This window comes from Juglans microcarpa x Juglans regia, chromosome 1D, assembly GCF_004785595.1.
Source record: "Juglans microcarpa x Juglans regia isolate MS1-56 chromosome 1D, Jm3101_v1.0, whole genome shotgun sequence".
NCBI classification, from domain to species: domain Eukaryota; kingdom Viridiplantae; phylum Streptophyta; class Magnoliopsida; order Fagales; family Juglandaceae; genus Juglans; species Juglans microcarpa x Juglans regia.
The window spans coordinates 21,638,384-21,650,959 of NC_054594.1; the positions used below are offsets into that span (position 1 = coordinate 21,638,384).

At 37.3% G+C, this 12,576-nt stretch overlaps 1 protein-coding gene across 9 annotated transcripts; it reads left to right on the forward strand.

The window, feature by feature from the left end:
- Positions 1–2,654: 2,654 nt before the first annotated feature.
- LOC121246163 lies at positions 2,655–10,211 on the forward strand. 9 transcript variants are annotated; one of them, XM_041144220.1, is made up of 8 exons: positions 2,770–3,047; positions 3,376–4,058; positions 4,752–5,192; positions 5,383–5,902; positions 7,074–8,641; positions 8,735–9,244; positions 9,694–9,791; positions 10,049–10,211. In XM_041144220.1, exons 2-6 carry the CDS (start codon positions 3,524–3,526, stop codon positions 8,944–8,946), a joined length of 3,276 nt encoding a protein of 1,091 aa, XP_041000154.1. In that variant the 5' UTR covers positions 2,770–3,047; positions 3,376–3,523; the 3' UTR covers positions 8,947–9,244; positions 9,694–9,791; positions 10,049–10,211. The 9 variants fall into 9 exon arrangements, with proteins under 9 accessions (XP_041000134.1, XP_041000144.1, XP_041000154.1 ...); XM_041144247.1 differs by having other exon boundaries at positions 9,716–9,791; XM_041144200.1 differs by lacking the exon at positions 2,770–3,047 and adding an exon at positions 2,655–2,756 and having other exon boundaries at positions 9,694–10,211.
- Positions 10,212–12,576: the final 2,365 nt, after the last annotated feature.

Consider the following 12,576-nt stretch of genomic DNA (forward strand, 5'->3'; position numbering starts at 1 on the left):
TTAATGTGCTAAGTAATTTGGGTTAAATATTTGATGGATTTGGAGAAAGCCTAAAAAGTGATTTACTAAGGGCCCAAGCTTTTTGCATATAAAGACTTAGGAGAGACAATAAGACTTTAGGCCTTACTTGATGGACATAAGACTTTAGAGGCCTAATGCACTAAAGATGTGATGGGTTAATAATAAGATGTTAAAAAGCCTTAGGACCAACTTGAGAGATATAAAGTTTTAAGCATTTCTTGGAGGACACTAGAAAATAGACCTAACGTAAAGGACATAAAATCATTGGGCCTAACTTAGTAAGAATAAAGGCCTTAGGCCCAACTTGGAAGACATAAGATTTTAGGCCTTACTTATTAGACACAAGACTATGGGCCTAACTTAGTAGATCCAAGATATTAGGCTCAATTTAGTAAGCATAAGATTATTAAGCCTAACTTAATAAGAGTGAAGGCATTTAGCCCAACCTTAAAAAGACATGTTATTTGGGCCCAATCTTAGTAGGCCTTTGAAGTCTTAGACGAGTCCTCAAATCTGAACATAGGGTTCACTCATTAACCTACACCAAAAGCCCATATCGAAGAGATTTACACAAATGGCCCGACAAGCCCAACAAGGCTCAAAAGCCTTGTCTTTCATTTTTTATCATTCTGGAAGCCCACATACACCAAATCATTGGTTTCCCTCAAGCCCAAGAAGTGTCACACGCCCCTAAGGTTTCCACTTGACCATAATTAAGCTTCTAACTTGAGTTAAGAGTATTAATCAACTTACACATGATTACTGACGTCTAAACCATGTTTTACGCTTAATTTTTTTTCAAATTATTTCCCACATTTTTTTATTTGAAATTTATTGATTTTATTATTAATTTTCATTATTCTTTGACTAATTTAGAAGTTTAATCTTGACACAACATATGTCAATAGAAGCAAAGTCATGTTAATGCCCAAATCACCACCAATCGGCACCTAGGTGCACCCTCATGTGCATTGCACCAAATCAGCCCCTAGCCCACGCCTTTTACACCATTTTCTTAAGAGAGGTTTTATCTTCTATACACCACCTTAACCCTCCTAGTTCAATTCTAGTATTGGAGGAATTGGCTCCAAGAAACCAAGCCAAGAAACTCAACCAATTCCATTACAAGCCTAGTTGAAACCAAACCGAGTGACCTTTGGTTTTCATTGAATTTTATGCTCTTGGTTGAGCCACTCCCCATGCCACTACCCAGGTCCCTTAACCACCTGAAAAATTTGCTCAATGGTGGTAATAATGCCCTCCAATTCAGGCCAAGGAGAAGAGACAATAAGGGAATCAAAATCTAGACAGGTTTTATTTAAAATCATTGGCCTCTTTTGCGTTTCTCTCTTTTGATTTTTTTTTTTGTTTTATTTTCTACACCAAGGTAGCCCCTGCACCTATAAACTCACTCTTACATCTAACCACGAAGAAATCATGAAAATATAGGGCACTATTCAGTTGACCAAGAATGACACAAAGCTGAAAACTTCACTCATCACTCCACCTCCCACCTCCATCAATCCAAAGCGTCATCTTCATCCAAGGCCAACGTTCCCCTCCCTTCTTGAAGTCTATAAATACATTTCTCACTTCCTCATCCCTTCACACCTCTCCTCCAAGTCTTTTCTTGAGTCTTGAAAGCGTTTCACCCCTTAGCGAGCAATAGAGTGAAGCCGAGTGAAGTTTTTTAGAGTTCTTGAGTATTTTTTTAGTGAAGTTGTTTTGGAAGCTTTAAGGGCCATGATTTCTGTAAGTAATCTTGTCCTATATTTTGTTAAATATTAGAATGACATGTTAGGCTTTAATTTATGGCATGAGAATGAGGTTTTGATTGATTTTAATTAAGGTTTAACATGCAAATGTCAAACCGGGTCAGATTTGATGTTGTGATAAAAAAAACTATTTTGGGTTGAATTTTTAGCTATGACATGTCTTAGAATAATTTTATATGATTAATAAATGTCTTAGAATGAATTTTAAAGGTTAATTTCGAAGTTGGAAGCATGTCATAATAGGCTTTAATTCTATCTTCTGTTGATCATCTAGCATGCAACGGTTTTGATTAGTATATGCTTAACTTATGGAAGTTTTGATTAATTTACCTAGGATTGAATAATATGCATTTAAAAAAGTCATGTGATTGGGATAAGAACGAAAATGCATTATTTAACTAAGTTTTGAAGCATCTTTAAGTAAAGAAAGCTAGAAACATCATGTATGCTTAATGGATAGATTAGTGAAGATAAAGGTCTTAAAGCTATGTGTAAGTGTTGGGATGAATTTGAATAATTTGAGCCTAAGTTTTTAATTTGTCTATAAGGTTATAATTACTATTGGCACTTCACCGCTAATAGTAATTTCACATAAATAAAACTTCACCGCCAACTCCTTCTTGAATTCTTTAAGTGTTTACCATTTACATCCTTGGTATGGCTTCCTAATTTTTGTATAGACGATGCTCTTGGAAAGGATGGAATAGACCATCTATAATTCTTTTGTCTTTTAAATATTTTTTAAATATTATTCTTAAAGAAAATACAAATTTATTATTATTATTATTATTATTATTTTAAATATCGGTTATGTATAGGTTTGTTTAGCATTTTCCTTTTTATATTATTTTGTTTTATATTTTCTCCTTTCTCTGTCCGTTCAAAACACATCGCAATACCATTCCCTAACCTAATTGCTATCATCGACCGAGCCCAAAGCGCCGTCAGAGTCCAGAAGAGGTACCTTTAATTCTTCGTATCATAATATTCTCTGCGTTGTCTCTCTCCCTGCAAATTATCGACGGATTCCAAACATAATTCGTTAGCCCCTGTTTGGTTGCCGAACAAATCCTAGAAACCGCCCAAAAGAAAATGCGACCCCGTTCTCTTTTTCCTCTTTGATTTCCTATAAGAATCTCGAACTATTTTTTCAATTATTCTTCTACTTATTTCTTCTAAACTTAAGGTTGAAAATCTTGTTCCTTTTATCTTTCTCGAATTGTTGGGCAACCAAGAAGGTAAATTTTCAAGGTAGGTTTTCTATACCTTTTTATGGAAACAAGGGGTTGGGGTTGGGGAGGTGTGTTACATTCCAATTCGGGCTTGGTGTATTTTGGGTAGGTTGGGATTTTTGGGTCATTAGGGTCTCTCTTGTATGGGCTAGGTGTTGTATATGTCCAGCGTACTTGGTTACTCCTATTGATTTATATATATATATATATATATATATAATATTTTTACTTATACAAAAAAAATGGTTTTCTATACCTCCTTTAGAATCCAATTCACGAATCGGATTTTATATAATTTTGATTTTGTGCTTTGATCCTGAGCAGTTTATTCTTTGTTGTTGGTCTAGTTTAGGGTTCTGGAGGGCTTTGATTCGAAGAACGGTATCAATTGGGGCTTTGGTTTGGTGATTAACCATATCAGCGTTTTGGCATTTTTGGTATTGAGGAGTCTTGGGTTTTTTGTGAGTTCCAGTAGGTTGTGAGCATTACAGTTTGATGGCCGACCGGAATTCCGCCGTTGTTAAGCCTATATGGATGAAGCAAGCCGAAGAGGCAAAGCTCAAGAGTGAGGCCGAGAAAGCCGCGGCTGCAAAAGCTGCTTTTGAAGCCACCTTCAAGGACGTAGAGAAAAATCGTGAAAAGGAATCGGCTTTATCAGACAGTGAATCGGAAGAATACGAGGATTTGGCGAACAAACCGATTGGGCCAGTGGACCCTTCAAAGTGCACAGCTGCTGGTACTGGCATAGCAGGCGGCACTGCATGTGCCCCATCTTCGTTTATGGTGGTAACGAAGGATGCGGATGGGAGGAAGGTGCCCAATGGGGGCACGCAGATTAAGGTGAAGGTGTTGCCTGGAGTGGGTGTTGGAGGATCAGAGCAAGAAGGTATTGTGAAGGATATGAGTGATGGAACATATACAGTTACCTACGTGGTTCCGAAGAGGGGGAATTACATGGTGAATGTTGAGTGCAATGGGAAGCCCATCATGGGTAGCCCGTTCCCAGTATTTTTCAGTGCAGGTACTCAGGGTTCTGATTTTTCATCTCTCTAGGTGAATAATTATTTTGGATTCTGCATAATATGATTTTGTGGATTATTTTTAATGTTGTTGAGCAAAACCAACTTTTATGATTTAAATATACATTATGCATCAGATAATGCATTTTTATTACCAGTTTATGAACTAGATGCACATATTTATTTATTTATCTTTTTAAGTGAGGAGCCGGTGGGTTAACAAACAATAGTTTGAAGGCAATAAATCCACTAATCACAGAAGGCAGATTTTTCTTTTTGTGCGGAAGATAAAATTGAAATGCTACTTTTCGTTTTTTTGATTGGTAGAAATGTACTTGGGCAATGCCGATTTCATTCATTTTAATAAACTTATTTTTAGCTATCAAAAAAATGAAAAGTAGCATTTCAATTTTATCTTCCACACAAAAAGAAAACACCTAGTTACATTCTAGGAACCTGAAAAACAAGCATGAAAATCATGAACACTAGTTACATTTTAAGAAAATAATTGAAATGCTACTTAATAAATGGCTAAATTGCCAAAATGAGGAAAATTGATTGAGTCTTTAAGTTCCCAATGATGACAGTACTCTATGCTTCATTAACTACATTCTTGATATGTTTCTGACGTATTTACTTTCACATACATTATTTACTAGCACCTTCTAAGTGGCTACTTTTTTAAATGATTTGTTTTTATGCAGGTGCTAGTGCTGGAGGACTACTAGGTTTGGCCCCTGCCTCCAGTTTTCCAAATATGGTTAATCAAACCATGCCCAATATGCCAAATTATTCAGGATCTGTTTCAGGGGCATTCCCAGGATTATTGGGAATGATTCCAGGCATTGTACCTGGTGCATCAGGGGGTGCTATTTTGCCTGGAATTGGTGCATCTTTGGGGGAAGTTTGTCGAGAGTACCTTAATGGTCGGTGTGCAATAACTGACTGTAAGTTGAACCACCCACCTCACAATTTGCTAATGACTGCACTAGCTGCAACAACCACGATGGGGACTGTAAGTCAAGTTCCCATGGCACCGTCTGCAGCTGCAATGGCTGCTGCTCAAGCAATTGTTGCTGCCCAAGCCCTTCAAGCCCATGCAGCTCAGGTGCAAGCACAAGCTCAGTCCGCCAAAGAATCATCTGGTATCCTTATTTCATGTTAACTGGTCTTGTAGATTTAAATATGACTAGTTTCTTTCAGCTCATGCTGCTTCTGCTTTACCCTAGTTTTGCTTGTTTTTCTGACATCGTCATTATTACCATTCTTATTGTTGTTATTATTATCATTATCATTCATCATCTTCCGTCCATTGAATATTTGTCTTCTTATCAGGTTCACCTGATAAAGCTGGGAAGGCTGATGCGCTGAAGAAGACACTTCAAGTTAGCAACCTTAGCCCACTTCTCACAGTGGAACAACTCAAACAACTTTTCAGCTTTTGCGGCACCGTTGTTGAATGTACCATCACTGATTCAAAGCATTTTGCTTATATAGAATACTCAAAACCTGAAGAAGCAACTGCGGCTTTGGCACTGAATAATATGGATGTTGGAGGTCGCCCTTTGAATGTTGAAATGGCAAAATCTCTTCCTCAAAAACCAGCTCTTTTGAATTCTCCACTGTCTTCATCTTCTCTGCCTCTGATGATGCAGCAAGCTGTTGCCATGCAGCAGATGCAATTCCAGCAGGCTCTGCTTATGCAACAAACTATGACTGCACAGCAGGCAGCAAACCGAGCTGCAACAATGAAGTCAGCAACAGAGTTAGCTGCAGCCAGAGCTGCAGAAATAAGTAAGAAATTAAAACCTGATGGACTTGGAGATGAAGAGAAGGAAGCGAAAAGAAAATCCAGGTGTGTTGCATTTTCCTGATTTATTTGAGAATTATATCACTGGCTATATTTTGTATCAGTTGCCTTTGCTGTTGTCTGAATTTTAAATTGTGCAACTTATCAAGAAAAAAGAATTGTGCAACTACTCAAAGTGCTATGGAAAGTTCATGTGATGGTCATGATACTTGCCTTTTGGCATATGTTCTTAGGTGTCATCTCTACCCATGAAGTATTTGGATCTCTTGTTGGGAGCACCATTTAATGCAAAGTCCATTTGGGGTGGCATAATAGAAAAGACAGACTATTACTTAGCTGGGTGGAAGTGTCTACTTATCCATAGGTGGGGGAGGCTTACTCTGATCAAGAATACCCACTCTAACCTTCCTACGTATTTTTTGTATCTATTTTCTACCCCTGTTGGTGTAGTGCAACGACTTGAGAAGCTTGAAAGGGATTTCGTGTGGGGAGGAGTTGACAATGAGTCCAAATTCTACCTAGTCGAGTGGTTTAAGATTTGTTCACCAATTTCATCAGGTGGTCTGGGGATTAAGAATATGTTTATATTTAACAAAGCATTTTTGGGTAAATGGTTATGGTGCTATGGTATGGAGTGATAGGTTTTATTGCGGGTGGTGGTGGGATTAAAATACGGTTGCATTGGGGGTAGGTGGTGTTCAAGTGAGGTTGGTAAAGTCTTATGGGGTTGGTGGTGTGGAAGAACATAAGGAGAAGTGGGGGGATTTGCCTCAATTTCATTAGATATGTGTTGGGTGACAGGCATGAAGATAGATTTTGGTATGATGTATGGTGCTGGAACCAACCCTCAAATACTAGACATAATTCAATGCGCACGAGGAGTGTATTGTGTTTGCATAAATTTGCATAGATTGTTAAAATGATACACAACATGATAGTTCTCTTAGCCAGATGGATGCAATGCTTTACTCTAATATGATTGCTCAGTTGGACCTATTCACCCCCTGTTGGTCTAGTTCCATTAGATTCACAAATTTTTCACTAATAGAAGAATACAAATAGAAAAAATTTTCTTGATATCAGACTTTGATTACTTGGATCAACTTCTATGACTAGAACACATCACCATCTTCGAAGATAAGTACGATATGATTATATATTTTTGCAGGCATTTTGATCTAAAAAGACGTTGAACTAATTACACTTCAATTTTCAGATCACCATCAATCTCTCGCCCGAAGTCAAGGTCCAAGTCAAGGTCACCAGCCAATTTTCAACGAAGGCGCAGGTCTCGTTCTTACTCACCTCCATCCCGTCACCCAAGGGATCATAGATCCAGATCGCCAGTGAGATCTCGCCATCATTCCAGCTATGAAAATGAATGGCGGTCCCATAGAGACATTCGGGATGGTGGTGACAGAACTAGAATGCGAGATTTAGGAAGATCACGTCGGGATTCTGAAAGATCAGATCGTCATTCATCTTCTCTAAGGAGAAACAGGAGGAGTGTGAGCCCTCTAACGAGAAAATCGTACCGAGCTGACTCGGTCTCACCAAAACGTTATCAAGAAAGTTCACTGCATAGAGCAAGGAAATCATCTCGTGCTCGTTCAAGATCCCCAAGTCATCACAGGGGAGGTAGGTCATCTCCAAGAATTGACGATGTAAACAAATCAAGACACAGAAAACGCTCTAGGTCAAAATCGGTTGAAGGCAAGCATCAGTCTGATGACAAAATAGATGAGCCCCGAGATGAAAAATCAAAGCATAATGACCGTAGGCGGTCCAGGTCAGTATCTCCTGAAGGCAAGCATCATAGAAGCAGCGGGTCATCTCCAACTCCAAGAATGTTGGGGGAAAATAAATTCAGACATAGAGGGAGGTCCAGGTCAAAGTCTTTAGAAGGTAAGCCCCATTCCAACGAAAAATCCAATGAATCCAGGGATAAACCAAAACATAGTGATAGAAGGCGGTCTAGATCAAAGTCTCTGGAACGCAAACGTTACACTGAGGGGAAAGTAGATGAAATAAGGGAAGAAAAATCTAGACATCGTGATAGAAGGCGGTCCAGATCAAGATCTGTGGAAGGAAAGCGGCACTCCAAGGAGAAAGCAGATGAAAGCAGGGACAGAAAATCAAAGCATCGTGATAGAAGACGGTCAAGGTCGGTCTCTGTGGAGGCTAGGCATTATAGAGGAGGTAGGTCATCTCCAAAAGATTTAGATGGTCGAAAACTAAAACACAGAAGGCATTCTAGGTCAAATTCTGCTGAAAGGAAGCATCACTCCTATGATAGAGCAGATGAGAGTAGAGCTGTAAAGTCAAAGCAGCGTGAGAGATCACGGTCCAGATCAATATCAGCAGAACACAAGCATAATAGGGGTGGTAGTTTGTCCCCGATAAGCTTGGTGGAAAATAAAACAAAAGACACAAGGCAATCTACGCCAGAATCTGGTGAAGGGAACCTTCATTCCCATGATGGAAGGGATGCAAACAGTGATGAAAATTTGAAGCATCATGAACATGCAGAAAAGGAACCAGATACCATTTTGAAGGATTTGACAAGCATGAATGATAATGGTCTGTTAATTTCAGCACGTAAGAATCGTAACTTGAAGGAAGCAATGAAAACTAGGGCAATGGAAGGTGACCAGGATATGGAAAACACTCATTTGACAAATGTAGACAGTGAAGATGGTTCATTTTTTCGAGGTTGTAAAATCCCCTTGGTTGCTGAGGAGATAATGGAAAATGGAGCATCCGATATTGAGCATCCAGAGCTAGGTACAGCTAGCAATTGCAATAAACATGAAGAAACATTTATTTTTCAGTGTTAATGATAACTAAAATTAGCTCAAAATCTTTTCTTGTTTACAGGAATGGGAGATCAAAAAAATTGTGAGAAGTCAATTCGTGTTGAAAATAGTGACAAAACTTGCTTAAGCCAGGATCATGTTGGAGATGAATCAGAGTTCATGATTGGAGGCAGGTCTTCAATTTCCCAGACGCTGAAGGCTCAACAGAGAAGCTCCATCTCACCTGAGGAAGATATGTTTTCAAGTGATGCCAGTGCAGAAGATAAACGCTGATGCTAAAAGTCTAACTGTTGCTTTTAAATTGAGACTTTTTATGGCTGAGGGATGGGTGCATTTTCTCGGATAAAAGCTCAGTGCTTAGTGTTTCTTTTGGTGCCTGGAATTTTCTGCTGGCTGTTGGTTCTTCATAAATGCACTTTCTGTGTTTGTTTATTCCTTGCAGGTCTTGTGAGATACTGGAATTACAGTGCTGAAGCTGGTCTTGCTGTGGTTTAAGTATTTCAAGAAGTGTCATGGTTTCATCCACAATCGGCCATGTGATGTTTGTAGCAAGCTTCTTTTACTACTTGATGTATGTTGGACTATCATTTCCATGACTGCATACTGAATTTATCAATTAAATTGTTTATGAAGGGATTATTGTCAGTATACAAATATCAGTGTTTGTCCTTTATTAATTTTTCTTTTCTAGGAAGTCAGAATCCGGACCCTAATGAAGTTTTATACTATATATAGGGAAGCATTTGAATTGTTATGGGGTCTAAATAAGTTGTTACATGACTTTTTATGTACTTGGTCTGTTTTCCAACGCATTCCCTTGACTCAAGCTTGTCTTTTAGGCTTACATTTTATTTGGTAATCTCTGTTTGTTGACTGCCTTTTTTTGTGAACATTAGTCTTTGATGTGGTTGACAATAGATTCCAATTTCATATACATTTCATTGTGTGGTGGGACTGTAATTATTCAGAGCTCCTTTTTTTTTTTTCCTTTTTTTGCCTTTTTTCCCTTTTGTGGGTTAGGATGGTATCCTGAAAAATGCAGGTATTCATGGTGATTTTTCATTGGAGCTTTCTGATATTCAATTTGGCAGGATTGATTTTCTCTGATATAAATAAAGGTATGCTATCGTCACCAATTTAGTATGTTCTGTGGTGGTGAGCTTGTGTCATTAAGCTTCCATCCAAGTTTTGAAAGTATTTCAGAGTGTTAATTAATATAGTATGACATAAACGATCTTTATCTGATACTGTGCCAATGCTTTTTATCAATATATGTTATAGACTTGGTGTCTTACTCCTTTCCCCCATCTTTCTCCTCTATTTTTTCCTCTTTTTTTTCTTCTTTTTTTTTTTTTTTTTTGTCTTCCTTCCCAAGAAATTTTCTTGGTTAGGTAAAGGTACTGTTAAGGTCCAGTGAAACCAGATGTTGCTGGGATGAATTGCATCAAAATTCCAGTGTGTTGAGTATGATCAGATTTCCTGACTCAATTTACACATTACTTAAACTTATGGTGAAATGCGAGTGTTGATTTTTATCAGGTAATTTTCCATGAAACTGTTGGGTTGAGTTTTCCTTTGAAAGCATAAAAAATAATTGTGGAAGCTTGTGTTTGTGCATGTGGTTATTTTATATGGATTATAACTGTTCCCTGCAGCGACTTAAACTGGGTGGACCATTGGAATTTTTCTGCTTGACCTTTTACCATACAAGTAAATCCAAATTCTATGTTCTAATGAATATTTGTGCATGCATTTACTTGTTGGAACCAAAAATTTAGGATTGGTTTTTTTTTTTTTTTTTATCATTAAACAATATTTTATTGAGGATGGGTATTTTTTCATGGCTTTACTATCATTTTGACTTCATTCGGGATGTGTTGGGGAGGGGGGCATGAGTGGATTTTAGCGCAAGTGTCTTCTTCAAACGTCTCTTGCACTGAGTTCCTGTCTTAATAGTTTTTTTCTGTCATGCGCAATCAATTCTGCATGTGCTCTTATCGACCCGAAAACCATGAGAAATAGTTTTTGGGACAAAAGGTGGATTTATATATTTATTTCCAACTCCCTGTTGACAATTGGAACTAACTTTTGGTTGATGTAGTCGGTGCCTGAAACCAGCCCTGTGACCCCTCTCTGTACCTTCCCCTTCTCCTCCCCCCCCCCCCTCTCTTAGGGTAAGCTATGGATATAGGATGGTTGAGAGCTGCATACTTTGGGGCTCAACTCTGGAATGAGTTACGTGAAGTGGATGTGAAAAAGTTGCATCTTCCTGAGCTTCCTAGTTTTCATCTTTTTTCCCCTGTTTCATTTCATTTTGCTCTTTTAGAATCATACATACTTTCCATGGTATTGGGGTATTGCTACGAGAAAACAAGCATTAAGCGAAGGGGATTTAGCATTGACTACCTGCTTTAATCTTGTTTATTTACTCTACTTGATTAGGCTTCTATATAGGATTGCAGGTAGTTGGTATATTTTGTGAAATTATACCTTCTTACCATAGTTGCATGCTTTTACGTTACAATTCGATTTTTTTTTTTTTTTAATAAATTTTAGAACTTGCAAAACACATCTTATAAGTGTGGATCAACTCTTCCAGAGATCCTAGTTTGTCAATTTATTTTTTTTATAGGCAATCCTAGGTTATCCGTGAGATGAATCTGGTTAAATCCAGACCGTTGCTTTCAAATTCAAGAGTGGGGATTTTGTCAAATTAGCTCCTTTTATTGTTTTGAAAATACAAATATTGACCAGATTTTTAGCACATTGGATTTTAATTTCCAAGTTGAAAACTCTGATCTTGCGAAATTCTTATGATTTAATTTGAAAGTAACAGTTGAGAGAGCTGTTATTGAACGAAAAAAAAATTCAAATAATCTGAACTGAAAGTGGCAATGAGGATAGAGTAATGTTTTTTACAAGTTTTAAATATACAAGTCACATGCAATTTTTTTTCAAAAACAGTAGACCCGAACATGAAAGAAAAGAGGGGTGCGTAAAAGAATTACGTAATCTAAAAAATTGAGGTAGTTTTATATGATCTGTTAAATTGAATCAAGTCACATCGATTTATGTGTAATCGTTATTTCTTTTACTAATTTATTAGTAAGGATTAACAATGCTACACTGGAATGATTGAAAATGAAATGGAGAAAAGATGGAAAGATGAATTAATCAGTGATGTAAGATCAACCCCAAGCCATCAGTCAGCGATCTAACGTCTCAAACTCAAATCTCTGGATAAAGGAAAAATAAAGCCAGGTTAAATCAGAAGTGAAGATAATAATCTTGGCAATTAGCATCATCAATTGGGAATATTTTTTCTCGGCAAGGAGTTTTACAAATCTTTCTATACGTATGATCTTTCTCTCTCTCTCTCTCTCTCTCTCTCTCATTTGATATTTAATGAAACTAGTTAAGATGTGTTACATTAGTCGTTACGACTGCTAGGACAAATCAAAGACAATGAGTAATATTGTTCTTCCTAAGAACACATAGCTTCATCTATAATTAATAAATATATATTACTGTGCTAGATTTGTACAAAATTGGGGAATAAACCAAGGAGATCTGATGATGACAGAAGGTACCTTTGACCTACCCATCGTGCCTTCTCCTTGTCTCAATTCTACCCATATGTTGGTTTCTCTGCAAACAATCATTTTGTGGTTTTCATACTTATCCCTCTAGTCACTGTCAAATTATTATTAATTTGCTCAAATAAATGTTAATTTGATAGGAGTCTGCATTCGGTTTATGATAATTTGTTTTAACTAATATGTGAATTAGTCTTCGATTACATTAGGGCTGCTTAGGTAGATAGTAAGATAAGATGAGATGATTTTAGATGAAAGTTAAAAGTTGAATAAAATATTATTAAAATATTATTTTTTAATATTATTA

Bases quoted from the DNA above. Each gene is read 5' to 3' on its own strand.
- LOC121246163 (XM_041144200.1), top strand. From the start codon at position 3,524: ATGGCCGACCGGAATTCCGCCGTTGTTAAGCCTATATGGATGAAGCAA. The intron at 4,059-4,751 runs GTTCTGATTTTT...GTTTTTATGCAG, and splicing joins TTTCAGTGCAGGTACTCAGG to GTGCTAGTGCTGGAGGACTA. The intron at 5,193-5,382 runs GTATCCTTATTT...TCTTCTTATCAG, and splicing joins GTCCGCCAAAGAATCATCTG to GTTCACCTGATAAAGCTGGG.